We start from the raw sequence: 19,262 nt of genomic DNA, 5'->3' as shown, positions 1-19,262 counted from the left end.
CTGGACTAGATCCCGGATGGAATTGAAGCGTCTCTTGATGTGCTTGGTTCTCTTGTGAAATCTGGATTCCTTTGCCAAGGCAATTGCACCAGTATTGTCACAAAAGATTTTCATTGGACCCGATGCACTAGGTACTTCATCTAGACTCCTTCGTTCGCTGCTTCCGAAGCAGCTATGTACTCCTCTTCACATGTAGATCCCGCCACGACGCTTTGTTTAGAACTGCACCAACTGACAGCTCCACCGTTTAATGTAAACACGTATCCGGTTTGCGATTTAGAATCGTCCGGATCAGTGTCAAAGCTTGCATCAACGTAACCGTTTACGATGAGCTCTTTGTCACCTCCATATACGAGAAACATATCCTTAGTCCTTTTCAGGTACTTCAGGATGTTCTGGACCGCTGTCCAGTGATCCACTCCTGGATTACTTTGGTACCTCCATGCTAGACTTATAGCAAGGCACACATTAGGTCTGGTACACAGCATTGCATACATGATAGAGCCTATGGATGAAGCATAGGGAACATCTTTCATTTTCTCTCTATCTTCTGTAGTGATTGGGCATTGAGTCTTACTCAATTTCACACCTTGTAACACAGGCAAGAACCCTTTCTTTGCTTGATCCATTTTGAACTTCTTCAAAACTTTGTCAAGGTATGTGCTTTGTGAAAGTCCAATTAAGCGTCTTGATCTATCTCTATAGATCTTAATGCCTAATATGTAAGCAGCTTCACCGAGGTCTTTCATTGAAAAACTCTTATTCAAGTATCCCTTTATGCTATCCAGAAATTCTATATCATTTCCGATTAGTAATATGTCATCCACATATAATATCAGAAATGCTACAGAGCTCCCACTCACTTTCTTGTAAATACATGCTTCTCCAAAAGTCTGTACAAACCCAAATGCCTTGATCACACTATCAAAGCATTTATTCCAACTCCGAGAGGCTTGCACCAGTCCATAAATGGATCGCTGGAGCTTGCACACTTTGTTAGCTCCCTTTGGATCGATAAAACCTTCTGGTTGCATCATATACAACTCTTCTTCCAGAAATCCATTCAGGAATGCAGTTTTGACATCCATCTGCCAAATTTCATAATCATAAAATGCGGCAATTGCTAACATGATTCGGACAAACTTAAGCGTCGCTACGGGTGAGAAGGTCTCATCATAGTCAATCCCTTGAACTTGTCGAAAACCTTTTGCGACAAGTCGAGCTTTGTAGAAAGTAACATTACCGTCAGCGTCAGTCTTCTTCTTGAAGATCCATTTATTCTCAATTGCTTGCCGACCATCGGGCAAGTCAACCAAAGTCCACACTTTCTCTCATACATGGATCCCTTCTCATATTTCATGGCTTCAAGCCATTTTGCGGAATCTGGGCTCACCATCGCTTCTTCATAGTTCGTAGGTTCATCATGATCTAGTAGCATGACTTCCAGAACAGGATTACCGTACCACTCTGGTGCGGATCTTACTCTGGTTGATCTACGAGGCTCAGTATTAACTTGATCTGAAGTTTCATGATCATGATCATCAACTTCCTCACTAACTGGTGTAGTTGTCGCAGAAACCGGTTTCTGTGATAAACTACTTTCCAACAAGGGAGCAGGTACAGTTACCTCATCAAGTTCTACTTTCCTCCCACTCACTTCTTTCGAGAGAAACTCCTTCTCTAGAAAGTTTCCGAATTTAGCAACAAAAGTCTTGCCTTCAGATTTGTGATAGAAGGTGTATCCACTAGTTTCCTTTGGATATCCTATGAAGACACATTTCTCTGATTTGGGTTCGAGCTTATCAGGTTGAAGCTTTTTCACATAAGCGTCGCAGCCCCAAACTTTTAGAAACGACAACTTTGGTTTCTTGCCAAACCATAGTTCATAAGGCGTCGTCTCAACGGATTTCGATGGTGCCCTATTTAACGTGAATGCGCCCGTCTCTAAAGCATAACCCCAAAACGATAGCGGTAAATCTGTAAGAGACATCATAGATCGTACCATATCAAGTAAAGTACGATTACGACGTTCGGACACACCATTACGTTGTGGTGTTCCGGGTGGCGTGAGCTGCGAAACTATTCCGCATCGTTTCAAATGTACACCAAACTCGTAACTCAAATATTCTCCTCCATGATAAAATCATAGAAACTTTATTTTCTTGTTACGATGATTTTCCACTTCACTCTGAAATTCTTTGAACTTTTCAAATGTTTCAGACTTGTGTTTCATTAAGTAGATATACCCATATCTGCTTAAATCATCTGTGAAGGTGAGAAAATAACGATATCCGCCATGAGCCTCAACATTCATTGGACCACATACATCTGTATGTATGATTTCCAACAAATATGTTGCTCTCTCCATAGTACCGGAGAACGGCGTTTTAGTCATCTTGCCCATGAGGCACGGTTCGCAAGTACCAAGTGATTGATAATCAAGTGGTTGTAAAAGTCCATCAGTATGGAGTTTCTTCATGCGCTTTACACCGATATGACCTAAACGGCAGTGCCACAAATAAGTTGCACTATCATTATCAACTCTGCATCTTTTGGCTTCAACATTATGAATATGTGTGTCACTACTATCGAGATTCAATAAGAATAGACCATTCTTCAAGGGTGCATGACCATAAAAGATATTACTCATATAAATAGAACAACCATTATTCTCAGATTTAAATGAATAACCGTCTTGCATCAAACAAGATCCAGATATAATGTTCATGCTCAACGCTGGCAGCAAATAACAATTATTTAGGTCTAAAACTAATCCCGAAGGTAGATGTAGAGGTAGCGTGCCGACCGTGATCACATCGACTTTGGAACCATTTCCCACGCGCATCGTCACCTCGTCCTTAGCCAATCTTCGCTTAATCTGTAGCCCCTGTTTCGAGTTGCAAATATTAGCAACAGAACCAGTATCAAATACCCAGGTGATACTGCGAGCATTAGTAAGGTACACATCAATAACATGTATATCACATATACCTTTGTTCACCTTGCCATCCTTCTTATCCGCCAAATACTTGGGGCAGTTCCGCTTCCAGTGACCAGTCTGCTTGCAGTAGAAGCACTCAGTTTCAGGCTTAGGTCCAGACTTGGGTTTCTTATCTTGAGCAGCAACTTGCTTGCTGTTCTTCTTGAAGTTCCCCTTCTTCTTCCCTTTGCCCTTTTTCTTGAAACTAGTGGTCTTGTTGACCATCAACACTTGATGCTCCTTCTTGATTTCTACCTCCGCAGCCTTTAGCATTGCGAAGAGCTCGGGAATTGTCTTATCCATCCCTTGCATATTATAGTTCATTACGAAGCTCTTGTAGCTTGGTGGAAGTGATTGGAGAATTCTGTCAATGATGCAATCATCTAGAAGATTAACTCCCAATTGAATCAAGTGATTATTATACCCAGACATTTTGAGTATATGCTCACTGACAGAACTATTCTCCTCCATCTTGCAGCTATAGAACTTATTGGAGACTTCATATCTCTCAATCCGGGCATTCTGTTGGAATATTAACTTCAACTCCTAGAACATCTCATATGCCCCATGACGTTCAAAACGTTGTTGAAGTCCCGGTTCTAAGCCGTAAAGCATGGCACATTGAACTATCGAGTAGTCATCAGCTTTGCTCTGCCAAACGTTCATAACATCTGGTGTTGCTCCTGCAGCAAGCTTGGCACCCAGCGGTGCTTCCAGGACGTAATTCTTCTGTGCAGCAATGAGGATAATCCTCAAGTTACGGACCCAGTCCGTGTAATTGCTACCATCATCTTTCAACTTTGCTTTCTCAAGGAACGCATTAAAATTCAACGGAACAAAAGCACGGGCCATCTATCTACAATCAACATAAACAAGCAAGATACTATCTGGGACTAAGTTCATGATAAATTTAAGTTCAATTAATCATATTACTTAAGAACTCCCACTTAGATAGACATCCCTCTAATCCTCTAAGTGATCACGTGATCCATATCAAGTAAACCATGTCCGATCATCTCGTGAGATGGAGTAGTTTCAATGGTGAACATCACTATGTTGATCATATCTACTATATGATTCACGCTCGACCTTTCGGTCTCCCGTGTTCCGAGGCCATATCTGTATATGCTTGGCTCGTCAAGTATAACCTGAGTATTCCGCGTGTGCAACTGTTTTGCACCCGTTGTATTTGAACGTAGAGCCTATCACACCCGATCATCACGTGGTGTCTCAGCACGAAGAACTTTCGCAACGGTGCATACTCAGGGAGAACACTTCTTGATAATTTAGTGAGAGATCATCTTATAATGCTACCGTCAATCAAAGCAAGATAAGATGCATAAAAGATAAACATCACATGCAATCAATATAAGTGATATGATATGGCCATCATCATCTTGTGCCTGTGATCTCCATCTCCGAAGCACCGTCATGATCACCATCGTCACCGGCGCGACACCTTGATCTCCATCGTAGCATCGTTGTCGTCTCGCCAATCTTATGCTTCCACGACTATCGCTACCGCTTAGTGATAAAGTAAAGCATTACAGCGATTGCATTGCATACAATAAAGCGACAACCATATGGCTCCTGCCAGTTGCCGATAACTCGGTTACAAAACATGATCATCTCATACAATAAAATTTAGCATCATGCCTTGACCATATCACATCACAACATGCCCTGCAAAAACAAGTTAGATGTCCTCTACTTTGTTGTTGCAAGTTTTACGTGGCTGCTACGGGCTTAAGCAAGAACCAATCTCACCTACGCATCAAAACCACAACGATAGTTTGTCAAATAGACTCCATTTTAACCTTCGCAAGGACCGGGCGTAGCCACACTCGGTTCAACTAAAGTTGGAGAGACAGTCGCCCGCAAGCCACCTGTGTGCAAAGCACGTCGGGGGAACCGGTCTCGCGTAAGCGTACGCGTAAGGTTGGTCCGGGTCGTCTCGTCCAACAATACCGCCGAACCAAAGTATGACATGCTGGTAGGCAGTATGACTTATATCGCCCACAACTCACTTGTGTTCTACTCGCATATAACATCAAACCATAAAACCTAGGCTCGGATGCCACTGTTGGGGAACGTAGTAATTTCAAAAAAATTCCTACGCACACGCAAGATCATGGTGATGCATAGCAAACGAGGGGAGAGTATGATCTACGTACCCTTGTAGATCGCAACGGAAGCGTTGACACAACGTAGAGGAAGTAGTCGTACGTCTTCTTCCCGATCCGACCGATCCAAGCACCGTTACTCCGGCACCTCCGAGTTCTTAGCACACGTACAGCTCGATGACGATCCCCGGGCTCCGATCCAGCAAAGCGTTCGGGAGGAGTTCCGTCAGCACGACGGCGTGGTGACGATCTTGATGTTCTACCGACGCAGGGCTTCGCCTAAGCACTACAACGATATGATCGAGGTGGAATATGGTGGCAGGGGGTACACCGCACACGGCTAAGGAACGATCAACTTGTGTGTCCTAGGGTGCCCCCTTGCCTCCGTATATAAAGGAGCAAGGGGAGGAGTGTCACGACCGGTTTTCCAATAAAAATATTTATTGAGAAACCAATCTTTTGAGTCCAGTATGAGAGAAAATCCTCCCCACTGGTAGACAAATTCTTGATACAATAAGCCAGTAGCATAAGATATATTACAGGGTTGAGCTAGGGCTGCTCAACAAATTATTACAAGCGCGCCAATAATTATACATAATGGCGGATATAACACAATGGTGTGGTGGCATACTACTGACTCGAGGATAAAGTGATGGTGGAATAACACAGTGGGCAGTGGGGAGTGTGATAACACGACTCTCAAACTGGCATCTCATCGAGCGTCGAGGTGAGGCTCGATAAATTTATTCGGGTTGCGGAAGCGGATATAATACAGTGACCAAATCCAGGGTCGCACGAGACTGACTGGGATTCCTCTAGGCGTCGGACTCGCTATCGAACTCTTCATCCATGAGATCGCCTTCGTCAGCATCTGGCCAAATCAACAAGCCAGTGAGTACTTTGAAAGTACTCGCAAGACAGTTCGGACGTAAGATATAACAAATGCATGCATGAATGCGTCACGATTATAATTCAAAAATTAGCATAACGAAGTAAGTAAAAGGGAAACGGCGGTAGTCCGCCTGAAATCCCAACAAAACATAAATGAAAACCGATCGGGTGTCTGAAGCGACGCCTCGAAAGGTGAACAAATAAATATAAGGAAATGATGCCACAGTCGGACGTCTGAGCGACATCACATAAAGGGCTTTAAAAGAAATGCCACAGTCGGACGTCTGAGCGACATCACAGAATAAGGGCTTTAAAAGAAATGCCACAGTCGGACGTCTGAGCGACATCACAGAAAGGGCTTTAAAAGAAATGCCACAGTCGGACGTCTGAGCGACATCACAGAAAGGGCTTTAAAAGAAATGCCACAGTCGGACGTCTGAGCGACATCACAGAAAGGGCTTTAAAAGAAATGCCACAGTCGGACGTCTGAGCGACATCGCAGAAAGGGCTTTATTCACAGGTAAATAATATTCATAATAAATATTCAATTCATGATAATAAACAGGTTAGTCCATCCACAGAAATAACATTCAGCCGGACTTAGCGCTCATGGGATTCACCGGAGTCTCTGTCATCAAACTGGCACTGTTAGGACAAGATAATACGAATTTGGATATGGAATAGATTATTCAAAGGAATGTATGACTCTGCAGAGTTTGTACAAAATTTTTCCCACAGTCAACGGATTTCCGTAGTCACGAAGGACTAGTTCCGTTTACGGTTTTTCGGAAGAAAACACAGCTAACCAGTACACACCCATCCTACCTCTCGATGCTAGGAATCACCCTAGACATCGTCCAAGAAAAACTTTTGAGACGGGGAGATCACAATCTCGAATAGCATGGGATCAAATTTATATACGCGCGCTCTAAGGGGTGCCCCCCTCTCGGTCCCAACCGGAAACACCCATGCCCCTGACCAGATGACTGGCTTTAATCCAGGACCATGGAACCATCATCCCGGCCTCTCCTTTTGGTGTGTACCAGGAAAGCGGTTTGCAACTTACTAAGCCATATTCCTTGCGGAAAACATGTGGTAGTACAGGGAAGGAAATGGGAGGAACTGGACTGATACGGTTTGACACTTCAGTCACATAGTCTGGCATAAGACTGGCATGCTACAACACTGCCATCTTACCCATCCTCATGCCAACACATGGCCATTCATATTCGCATCCATCCACTTATGGATCATCGAACTCACTTACCTCAACAATGCATGGAAATAACGTTCATCGGTATGCTCATCAACATGCCATGAGACTAACTAAAATGCAAAACATGCCAAGACACTCATCATATCAAAAGTTCAAACATGCTTGCCTGGTTCGGAGTAGTCGGAGCCTAGCTCGGTGATGTTTGCGGCTCCGTTTCCTCCTTCGGTATCTACGGTATAAAGAAATACATGCGATATCGTAAATACCAAGAGGTGCATAGAAAGTTATACCAAATATTTTTCAAATAAATATGATAAAAAACTAGACAAATTCTAAAGAGGACAGAAAAAGAATCAATCAAAAATTCCTTTCTGTTAAAAAGTTATAAGGGTTTTTGTCCAGGGACTCATCTGTAATGAAACAGAAAGTTTCCAGGGGCTAGCCTATAAAAACAGAAAACGTTCAGAGTTGAATACGCCAGCCCAAAGGGAAAGCGCATTAGTCAGAAGGCGTTTTCAGAAAACACTTCGTTTAGAAAGGACAGAGAGGCTGACAGCGGGTCCCACTTGTCATGTTTAAACTTTCAAATGGGAGGGACGAGGCTCGTCGGCGCCCGAGGGGTGCGGTGGTCGCCGGCGGCGATCCACGGCGAGGTAAGGGGATCGGAGGTTACCAACGTTCTCACCGTGTCCTTCCACAACGGTGGGTGGTGGTGGTGGTCGCCGGCGAATACCACGTCGACGGCGAGCTTTGCTCCGGCGGACGGGGGGTCGGGCGTGGATGGAGCTCGTCGGAGAGGACTGCAAAGGCCAAATTGATGAGGGGGTTAGAGTACTGGGTGTGAGAGAGGCTACGGACGAGGTTTGGGCGCCGGAGGATGGCCTCACCGGAGTGAATCGAGCTGGAGGCCGAGGCGGAGCGAGGCGGCCGGAGTCGAGGAAGAAGGGCCCCTCGAGGCTCTTCTAGTTGCTGGTCGGGGTCCAGTGAGGTGCTGGAGGTGTGCGGGGGCGAGAGGGAGCTTGGGGGCTATATATAGCCGGCCCGAGGCGGTTGCCGTGAACGGGATAAGTCCGGCGAGCGATTACGGTGGCGCTGCGGTTGGGCAGTGGAATTAGGAGCTTGGGCATCGCCTAGGTGGAGTAGTGGTGCCATTCCAGGGTCCAGCTCAGCACGGGAGGGGGTTTTACGGCCTGTCCCAATGGAACGGCCGTGCGGCACGTCGGCGGCAGGGAGCGCGCCTTGCGCGTGCCAGGCCACGGTGGCGGTGCTGCACGCGTGCGCTGGCAAGGGAGACGGCCACGCGGAGCTACCAGATGGCTTGGGCGGCGCTGAACGGCGTTCTGCCGTGGTGTGCCTTCTGTCGGCCGCCACGGGAGGTCCCGACGCCGCAGAAGACGCCGGCGAGGGCGGGCCAGCGCGCCATCGACGCCAGGAAGGCTCCACGCACGCGTGTGAAGCTCCGGACAAGAGGGAGGGGCTGCGAGCATCGAGCCAAGCGCACTGTGAGCTTGTGACTGAACTCTGAAGAAAACGACGCTGTAAAACTGAATTTTACTGAACTTTACTGAAAATGCAAAGAACAGTGCAGCTCAGGTGTTCGCCAGAATGCTCCTAGCATCTAGGGATTTTTCCTAGAGCTAAAATTTGGTGGAGTGGCTTCTCATTGCTCCAGTAGGCTGCATGATTTTTGGTGGAATTTTTGGAGGAGTGTAGATATGAATTTCACCAAATTTGGCAAATCTGGTCCAAACTTGCAGTGAGTGAAATTTGAAATTTTTGAAAAGAAGAAGAGTGGATCAAGATGGTTCTAGGTTGTGGGTACTAAAGACAATCCAGGGAAGTTGGTTTGGGACAAAAACTCAAAGGCAAAATGGTACTTGCTTTGAAAATCACTTAGGCTCAAAATGAATGGCAGAAAAGTTTTGGGAGATAAAAATAATTGAAATAAAATCCAAAAACTTGTTTGGACTTGTTGAGGTAGAGAAGTTAGATTGTCCAAAGGTGGAGGGAGGGGTTTTGAGAAGTTTTACTATAGGAGACATGGTAAAACCATGGGTGGATTCAAAAAGAAAGAAGTCCCAAAACTCCTAGGGTTTCTTTATTTTAAATGAAAATGAAAAAGTTTGAGAGGGCAACAACCAGAAGGAAAAGCTCCCAAAAACTTCAACACCAAATTTGAAAGGAAAAGAAAATCCTTGCCAAAGGAAAGGAAGTTTTTTAAGAGGAAGGATTTCTGGAAAAGAAATTTTTAAAAGCTCTCTTTTAAAATCCAAGAAAGTTTTTGATGAAAACCAAATTAAAATTTTTGGAGTGTCACAAGGAGGCGGCCGGCCAGGGTGTGGCGCGCCAAGGGGAGTCCTACTCCCACCGGGAGTAGGACTCCTAGTTGGACTAGGAGAGAGAGGGGGGAAATAGGAGGAAGAGAGGAAGGAAAGGAAAGGGGGGGGCGCCGCCCCCCTTCCCTTGTCCTATTCGGACTAGGAAGGGGAGGGGCGCGCGGCCACCTCCTGCCTCCTCTTCTCTTCTCCCTTAAGGCCCATGTAGGCCCAATAACCCCCCCCCCCCGGGGGGGGGGGGGTTCCGGTAACCTGCAGCGGTAATCTGCCGCCCAATGCCGAGTTCACCCTGGAACAACAGAATTCCGATTGATCCAAAGGCTGTCGCATCCAAGCAATCTTTGGATGTAGTGTCGACGACTCTCGGGTCGATGTCCGTTAGATGCACATCCGGGTGGACTCACCAAACTAAAGTTCAGTACAGGTCGAGTGGCAAAAATAAACCATAAAACTGTCCTCCCGTGTATATTTTAAGCGTTCGGCGGTAGAGCCTGAGGACGAAATGAGTGGACTTGCAGACTACGTCTCCAGTAGATAATGAGTATGTGTATCCGGGATGCCCATATTGGCTCCTACATATTCTACGAAGATCTTTATCGGTCAGACCGCATAACAACATACATTGTTCCCTTTGTCATCGGTATGTTACTTGCCCAAGATTCGATCGTCGGTATCCAATACCTAGTTTAATCTCCTTACCGGCAAGTCTCTTTACTCGTTCCGTAATACATCATCTCACAACTAACATATTAGTTGTAATGCTTGCAAGGCTTATGTGATGTGCATTACCGAGAGGGCCCAGAGATACCTCTCCGGCAATCGGAGTGACAAATCCTAATCTCGAAATACGCCAACCCAACATCTACCTTTGGAGACACCTTTAGTACTCCTTTATAATCACCCAGTTACGTTGTGACGTTTGGTAGCACCCAAAGTGTTCCTCCGGTAAACGGGAGTTGCATAATCTCATAGTCATAGGAACATGTGTAAGTCATGAAGAAAGCAATAGCAACATACTAAACGATCGGTTGCTAAGCTAATGAAATGGGTCATGTCAATCAGATCATTCAACTAATGATGTGACCTCATTAATCAAATAACAACACCTTGTTCATGGTTAGGAAACATAACCATCTTTGATTAACGAGCTAGTCAAGTAGAGGCATACTAGTGACACTAAGTTTGTCTATGTATTCACACATGTATTATGTTTCTGGTTAATACAATTCTAGCATGAATAATAAACATTTATCATGATATAAGGAAATAAACAATAACTTTATTATTGCCTCTAGGGCATATTTCCTTCAGCGGGACCACGAGGTATGAGGCCTGACGTACCGGGCGTGTGGGCGTTATCTATTTCGCCCACACGCACGCGTGTAAGAGGGACCGGGAGGGAAAAAAGAGGCGTGTGGGCGCTAGTTGTTTTGCCCACACACAGACGTGTGGGCTGGTCCTCTTAGGCACCACACAGAACGTGTGGGCAGATTCCTTAACGCCCACACGTGTGACAGTTAGCGGCGTCCAAAACAAAAACAAATGTACAAAACTGTCCACGACGTCGAGCTCGAGTGGAGAAGCCTGATTAGAGGAAGCAGTGGACCGACGGCGTCAAGCTTGAGCGGGTAAGCAGCGGCCGGGGTGGGAGGAGACTGGCGACTCCATCGATTCCGGCGTGGGGAAGCGGCGAGCAGAGCTCCTGGTCTCTCTACGAGACATAGCTCCGATGTGTGGCCTCCATGGAGCTCGAGCGCGTCTCCTCCGTCGAGCTCCTATGGCGCCGCGTCGTCGGGGACGGAACGAGAAGAGGGGGCCGGAGCGGAAAATGTTGCGGCACTGCCTTGCTCCCCTGCGCCGCTACCAGCCCTCAGTCGGCGCCGCCTTGCTCGAGCCCCGCACGCCGCCGGAGCCGCCATGCTCGAGGCCCGCACGCCATGATTTCAATTCGAAATTTCAGTTTTAGGATAAATTTGTAACAATTTGAATGAATACGTGACTGTTTTGTAAATTGGACAATGAACTGAACCTCCGACCGTTATTTCGAGACAGAGGGAGTACACATTATGATATGTTCGATATGTTGAGGAAACCTCGATCCTACATTGTTTCTGTGGTTTTAATTCTGAAGACACAGGCCCATCTCCTTCCGAAAGAGGTAATGACAAAAAACCACGACAATTGGGGAGTCGGTGTCACATGGCCACCAAATGGAGGCTAAGCGACACCTGACCACCACTATTGGGGAGATCGTCAGACACATAGTGTTAGGAAATATTAACCATCAGATTAAAAAATTGTTCAAATCTCAAAATTGTTCAAATTGAAAAATGTTCAAAACCAACATTTGTTCTTAATCGACAATTGTTCAAAATAAAAAATTGTTCAAATTTGAAAACGTTTTAGATTTTATAAAATATTCAAATTTAAAGAAAGAAATCAGAAAATTAAAAAGAAACAGAAAAATCAAAAAAAAACAGAAAACGCACAGAAAAAAAAGGAAAACCGCGCTAATGGGCCGGCCCAGGCCGGCACCCGCATGAGCGGAACCGATTACTATTCGCAATTAGCGGAACATACATTTCGCCGCATAGCGCCGAGGCGCGTACCCCCCTGCGTCTTTCGTTCTCTTATCGGGCTGGCCCAGCTCTGTTTTCTTCCTTCGTTTCGTACTCTGTTTTCTTTCTCCCATCTTCTTTTCTTCTTCTCCATCTCCTTTCTCCTTCTCCTTCCGCGCGGTAGTTTTCTAGATCGGCAGCAGACGGAGGTCGTCCCTCCGCAGGGCGCTCTTCACCAAGGTTTGAGAATCAACCTTGATCGCCATCCCCGTCTTTGTCTCTCTTTTTTTCTTCTCGGATGTGCGTTGTTCACCTTGCTGGGCAGCGATTTGTTTAGAGACGTGATAGGATTTCTAGGATTTCGCCCAAGACTTCTACTAGGATTTTTACTATATCATGGCGTGCTGATGTCGTTTGCTTCGTTTAGTTAGGGTTCCGGCATGGTTTTTCGCTAGGGTTTTGCCATAGTTTTGTGCTAGGGTTTCTAATTCATGGCATGCTGATGTGGTTTGCTTCGATTTCGCCAGGGTTCCGCCATGGATTTTCGCTAGGGTTTTCTAATTTTTTTCATGGAGTGCTGATGTTGTTTGCTCCGATTTTAGCTAGGGTTTCGCCATAGATTTTCATTAGGGTTGCCCAATTTCATAGCGTCCCGATGTGGTTTGCATCGAATTAACTAGGGTTTCGGCATTGATATTTTTAGCTAGGTTTTCCCCTGATAATCATGTATAGTACATGCTGGTCTTTTTGGTTGTTAGTGTGGAATCTCATTTTTTGTTAAACCTATTCTTGAGTTGCTATGTTATTTATTTGTAGTACATTTAGGTATGAAAGCACTATATTTTACAGTCTGAATCAACGTCGGTATTTTTTACATACATTTGGTTGTTGTGTTATCATTTTTTTGTTATCAAAATAATGCTATGAGCAACATCCCGTGTTAATGCTTTTTATATCCATGTTGTCCTCCCACACAAATAGCAGTTTTTTTCATGATTTAAAATGATATGCTTTTTACATGAAAGTAATGCTATGATCAACATCCCTTATAATGGAACAACCTCAGTAACTTTTTATGTCAGTTAGTTTTTAGGTTCTTCATTTTAATCTTATCCTTTTTTTGTTCCATAGAGCTCCTTGTCTGGTAACCATGTATAAAACTCTGAAACGCCGTGGGACTATAAAGCATAGGTTCTTGACCCTCAGATGGAACAAAGCCGTTACAAATTTAACTGATAAGCAAAAATAATATGTTTCCAATCATGATCTGGATAATCGGTTGCACATCAATAGGCATCTCATTGTCCCCATTGGATTCATGCAATGGCTTGCCGGCCACACTCGCTCAAATGTTGTCTTCAAGCACAAGAATAAAGTCATTCATATCCGAAGGGAAATGGTCATTAAGGTTTTGGAATTCAATCTGGTTCTGAACCCTTTCCTACCGAGAGCAATGATCCTGCTGTAGTAGCAAAAGTTAAGGAACTCAGCGATAAATATAAATCTGGAAGTACGAACATTCCAATAGCCATGATGAAGAATGATGAAAGTGAGGAAGGTTTTATTTGCAGTTTCCTGTTTCTGTTCTTCTCAACAATTCTCTGTCCAATCACTGGCAACTACGCAAACTGCAAGCTTCTGTACAGTCTACATGACATTACGCAGTTGCATAAGTATGATTTGGCAACATATTGCATCAATCACCTGAGTGAATAGATCGAAAGCTTCCACGAATTTTTTTAACAGAGTCTCGGATGATTTGAACGATCCTATCTGGGTTGGCGGTTGCCTGCCCATGCTTGTTGTAAGTTATTTTTCTTTTGTTCATTTTGTATCATTTTTTCTGTTTTTCTCCATTGTTTCATTTTCATCCCTTTTTTATCACGTCTTCGTGTTATCCAGATCATATATATGGATTTTCTGGATCTTACTTCTGCAAGGCCATTTAGGAGCACTAACTACAATGTCCCTAGAATGAATGGTTCATGTGCAGATTGCAGATTTAGTTCACGCAGCTAATGTTGATTTCAAAAGGTGAACTAACAAACCAGTAGCCTATGGAGCTCTGCCTGTAAGTGCATCCACATATATGTTAGAATACTTGTTTTTTTCCTGATTTTGTGAACAACTTTCCGTTAACAAATTGTCATCATATATATGTTACAAAAAAACCTTCCATTTAGTGCTGTTTTTGTGAAAATATTATTTTTGATTAGTTAACTGCCTAGTTTCTGTGATCAAGGCTTCTTCGTCAAGTAGTGAGCCACATTTCTATGCTAGGGTTTCTACTTCTGAAGTATTGGTCTATCATGTTATGCCACATTTCTATGCTAGGGAATGCCCCAATTTTCATGTGCCCCAAAAAGTCATATGCTTATTCTCAGCCTACTATATAGAGTGGTTCTGGTCACTCATTTTGACTTTGCTTGTAACACTTCCATGCTCAATTTACCAGCTCTCACAGAAAAAGCATACGCAAATCATATTTTTTTGTTCTGCATTTGGTCAAGTATACTTTTTAATTTCTAAAAGTCGTCATTTTGGATCGTGTCAGACCCTTTTATTCTGCAACCATTTGATCTTTAAGTGCAATCATAATTAGTTCAAGGATGAAGAAAAACAAAATAGCAGATGGTAGATGATATTTAGATTTTCTAGTACTAGACAGGTGATGTTAACAACTAGGAAGATCCCAATTACAGTATGTAAGAATAAGGTAAGTGTGTATGTAAAGGAAAATACTGCTACGAAGCTTGGTAGCATTTTTAAAAAATACATCATGTGAACCTTTATTCAAACCACTTGATGTTTCAACAACAACTCGTGGAATTTAAATAGGAACAAAACTCAGCTCAAGTTTTCATAAATGCTTTCTTCTTTTTTTTTCTGAGAATGAACATCTCTTGATTTTTATTTCTTAATTAGCTATTTTACATATATGAACAAATGGTGTTTGCTTCCTATAAGAAAGAATTAGTTTTGATGCAATTCATTCAAATAGCTTCAGGACATTTCCACCACACCATATGGGGCTCGTGCCTTAGTATTTGCTGAGGATACATGTTTCAATGCCCCACAAGAAACATTGTTCGCGGGACCACCGCAAGCTAATGGGTCGACCTCATCCAACCATCCTGAAGTATGTTTAAAACTGTCTTATTTGTTCATTTTTTTTCTTTTCTGCAAGATTTTTTGCTCACAACCTTATGAATTTTGGCCAATAACAAATATAGGTAGTGCAAGTAATATCAAAGGTGGTCGCCAAACATGATGAGCTGTGGAGAAAACCTCATGATGAATCAACACAGGAAACAACTTGCACAAATGTGACATGGTATATGATTTTTTCATGATGGTTAATAATTGACCTTCATTTTTTCCTAGAGTTAATCCCTTCCTTCTAATCTGTTGTGATGGTCACACTTTTTTCATGTGCATGTTTTTCTCCCTAGAGTAAATACATTGCATTGGACTTTTTTTTGCGTAAACAATCTTTTTGAAACGATCAAATTTCACTACAAGAAATATGTCAACTTGTGACCACCACTATTGGTCACTGAAAGGTCATGGTTTTTCATTTGCGACCTTTTTGTGACCAAAAACAGAAGGTCAAAAGCTGGCGGTCGTAAACTGACTATAGCGACCTTTCTTCTGGAATGGTCGAAGACGTTTATGACCAAAATACGTCTATTGTGGCGTTTTGGTCACTAGCAACCTCCCCAGGCCACGTAGGCATCCAGCGTGGCAATCTGATGTGGCACAAGATTCAGCCCGGTCCAATTCGATTTTCTACATGGGCCTAGCCCAACAATTCGGCCTATTTGTGTTTTTTTCTCATATTAATTTTGGCTAGGTAGATGGGCCAAGCCCAACAATTAAGCCTTATCATTTTGGGGCCGTGGCCTTTTCTGCTAGAAAGTTTTAGTTTTTTTGTAATATAAAAAAGGTTCACTAGTTAAATGGGTCCCGGATATCAGGTTTAGGTACATGGGTCCCAACTAGCAAGTTCTTATTCTTCATATTTCAATTTAACAGTAAATAAATAACCAGTATTTAAATTGGTACAAACAAAACACACACATAATACTCCAAATATTATCAGCCAGATTCAGTACAGAGCTCCTATTGTACAAATAACATATACTTTACAAGCTCTACACATTATAAGCTCTAACATATACAAGCTCTACAAGCTCTACACGTGATACATTTACAAGCTCTATACATATACAAGCTCCATAAGCTCTACAAGCTCTACAAGCTGCCCTGGTGTTAAGCCTGGTGCTCTTCAATCTTCTTCAACATGGAGCTCCTTCGATAGCGAGCACAAACTGGGCACCTGCATCATCACAGGAAGGCAATTTTAGATCATAAAAATGAATGTTCCAAGCACAGTTTAGAGAAAAGAACCAAGTAAATTTGCCCTCAATCATACAAACAAAGTTTAGAGAAAACCAAACATGAACAAGCACTTATTATGCAGTTTTTAAAGTTTTAAATACATTTATTTTCTATTAGCAAAACTGAATATTCTACTTCCTGATTCATGGCTGCATAGTCCAGCTAGCTACACCAGCTTGCTCTCATGCAAAAATTAGAAAGAAAAAAATAATAACAAATAAATCAACACTGATTTCTCTAACACATACAGTAACTTGCTGATATAACTTGTATAACTTGTATATTTGTCGATGGAAAACGGGATGCAAAATCATGTTTCAGTCTAGATCAATCTATCATGAGAAAACATGTATAACTCCCACTAGAATTTTTTAATGCAGTTGTGAATTATCCTGAAAACTTGTGCACTTAATGATGGTTAGATCCATCTTACAGAATAGTCAGCTTCTAATATAAGTTAGGTACAGAATAGAATGTATAAGCACGAAGTAAGATAGGCCATGCATCAAACACAGAAATACTTTTGAGCCGTTCACTGTCATGTACTACTACCTAACTGGCTAACTCAGCAGCTGTGACTGATGGTACACTGCACCAAGTTCCATAATGAATTCCATAACAAGTAGCATCAGCAGCAACAGTGCAAGAGTAGCAGCAGCAGTGAGTAGCTGCGGCATCTGGCGAGCAGCAGCAGTATGCGGTAGCAGGCAGTAGAAAATAGCAGGAGCAGCGGCAACAGTACGCGAGCGAGGGGGCTACATGCAAATAGGAAAGCACCAAGATTAGATTCTGTACTCACAGTAGCATTGTTGGCCTGTGATAAGGAACTATTAAGTAACTTGAGATGCCTTTATATCAGTTCTGTGAAGCAAATCTACATATCATATTTCTAGAATGGGCGCACCCAGTTGCTCACAAGTAGATTCGAACCCAACTTGTAATGCAATGATGTTTCTTGTACAGTATTACTGTAGTTACCTAAATTGCCACGGGAATACTGACAGCAGAAACAGGGGAACGAGAAGTAAGTTAAATTACAGCTAGCGGTTCCAAACAATCACTAAAAACAGCAGCAAAAGCAGACACAGGATGGTGCTTTTAGTTTACTTGATTCATCATACTATAAGAGTTGACACAACAGGAGCATCACAATGTAGTGCACAAGTTGATTGATCACCTTGAAGTCCTGGGCAATCTCCCTAACAAGCCTCTGGAATGGAAGCTTCCTGATGAGCAGCTCCGTGCTCTTCTGGTACTTGTGGATCTCACTGCAAAGTCAAGCACAAAATTTACTCATTTGAGAATACTTCAAAACAAACTATAACACATGCTAGAATAGGTTGGAAGATTTTACACACCGAAGAGCAACAGTTCCAGGGCGGTAACGGTGAGGCTTCTTCATTCCTCCAGTTGTGGGAGCAGACTTACGGGCAGCCTGTCAAAAAGCAAAGTAGAGCACATGGTCAAATTAACAATAATACCATGATAGTCCATATACATCAGTAGGATATCTGGTCATAAGCTGGCAATGAAGGTTGAGGTTCAAATTATACCCAGTTCAATTTACCTAAACCATAACTAAAGACATGGCATAGGTAAACTATCAATATTATAGTCACAAACCTTGGTGGCTAGCTGCTTCCTAGGAGCCTTTCCTCCAGTGGACTTACGAGCAGTCTGCTTAGTACGATCCATGAGCAAAACCTTGGTTTACCTGAAGCAAAAAAAACATAGTCAATTCTATAAATTGAATATCACAATAACACAACTATAGTCTTCTCATAACCAGGAAATTGTGCCTGGAACCTTGTTGCTAGCAAATCCATTCAATAACTATAGAGTCCCAACAATCATCAGCGTAGAATACCTACCCAAATTTTGTACGTCAAAAACTAACAACGTCATACAACACAGCTATTCACCCCTTCAGATAGAAAGCAGTGTATTTCTAACTAAAACTTTTCATTCAAAAGATCAGACCCAAGATAGAATTCCACTTCAGATGAAAGTCCTGATCTACCTTTAGCATAGTTTATTCACTCGAAAGACACATATAAAGATGACACACTAAAAAACTGAAGCCTAGTACTTTTTTTAACACTAAAGAAAACAAGGCTACCATGATCGCCTAATTTTGCAAACAGAAGCAAGAAAAGAAATAGCAGTCCACTGATAAAAATATGCTTCCTAGTTATCACATGTAATGGTTGAACATCAACTTCACATAGTTATGTGCATATGATTTTAGTAATTAGCTAACTGGCAAGTTGATACAATTCAGATACAATAAATGTGAATGTGCATGTACTAAGAAGCCAAGAACACTGAAGAATTTACTGAATGTGCATGTACTGCGACTAGTATGTGTGTCTATCTACAAGTGATAGTAGTAGCTAATATGTGCAATCCAGATGTATAGCACGAGGACACGGTCCCAGTCCTAGCTAGCGGTATCGGAATCTGCCCAGAATTGCTCCCTGCCCCGAACCAATCTGGCAATTGTGCTATCTACTGTAACTAATAGCACACCAAAACACGATTCAGACACGCACCTGGATTCTGGAACTCCTGACGGCGCGGTCCGAGCCGGCGATGGGCACGGAGAAAGCCACCTGCAAAGAGTGAGGGAAAAGGTGAGAACACAGAAGCTGTCGCCCAGGAGCGGTACGGGGTCGGCGCGGACGTACCTGGGATGACCTCGCGGACGAAGACGGTGATGTGCGGCGCGGAGGGGGAGGAGTGGTAGAGCGGGACGGT

The 19,262-nt window shown here is 43.2% G+C and overlaps 1 protein-coding gene across 1 annotated transcript; it reads right to left on the bottom strand.

The window, feature by feature from the left end:
• Positions 1-17,500: 17,500 nt before the first annotated feature.
• LOC125533997 (histone H3.3-like) lies at positions 17,501-18,216 on the bottom strand. Its single transcript, XM_048697308.1, has 3 exons — positions 18,129-18,216; positions 17,864-17,940; positions 17,501-17,773 (listed from the first exon to the last, which is right to left on the bottom strand). The coding sequence occupies exons 1-3, from the start codon at positions 18,198-18,200 to the stop codon at positions 17,626-17,628; spliced, it is 297 nt and encodes a 98-aa protein (XP_048553265.1). The 5' UTR covers positions 18,201-18,216; the 3' UTR covers positions 17,501-17,625.
• Positions 18,217-19,262: the final 1,046 nt, after the last annotated feature.

This window comes from Triticum urartu, chromosome 2 (assembly GCF_003073215.2).
Source record: "Triticum urartu cultivar G1812 chromosome 2, Tu2.1, whole genome shotgun sequence".
In the NCBI taxonomy this organism is placed as follows: domain Eukaryota; kingdom Viridiplantae; phylum Streptophyta; class Magnoliopsida; order Poales; family Poaceae; genus Triticum; species Triticum urartu.
Note: the sequence above shows the minus strand (reverse complement) of the source record. Positions and strands in the feature narration are given on the sequence as shown.

Bases quoted from the DNA above. Each gene is read 5' to 3' on its own strand.
- LOC125533997 (XM_048697308.1), bottom strand. From the start codon at position 18,200: ATGGATCGTACTAAGCAGACTGCTCGTAAGTCCACTGGAGGAAAGGCT. The intron at 17,941-18,128 runs GTTTGTGACTAT...GCTTTTTGACAG, and splicing joins GGAAGCAGCTAGCCACCAAG to GCTGCCCGTAAGTCTGCTCC. The intron at 17,774-17,863 runs GTGTGTAAAATC...TTGACTTTGCAG, and splicing joins CCTGGAACTGTTGCTCTTCG to TGAGATCCACAAGTACCAGA.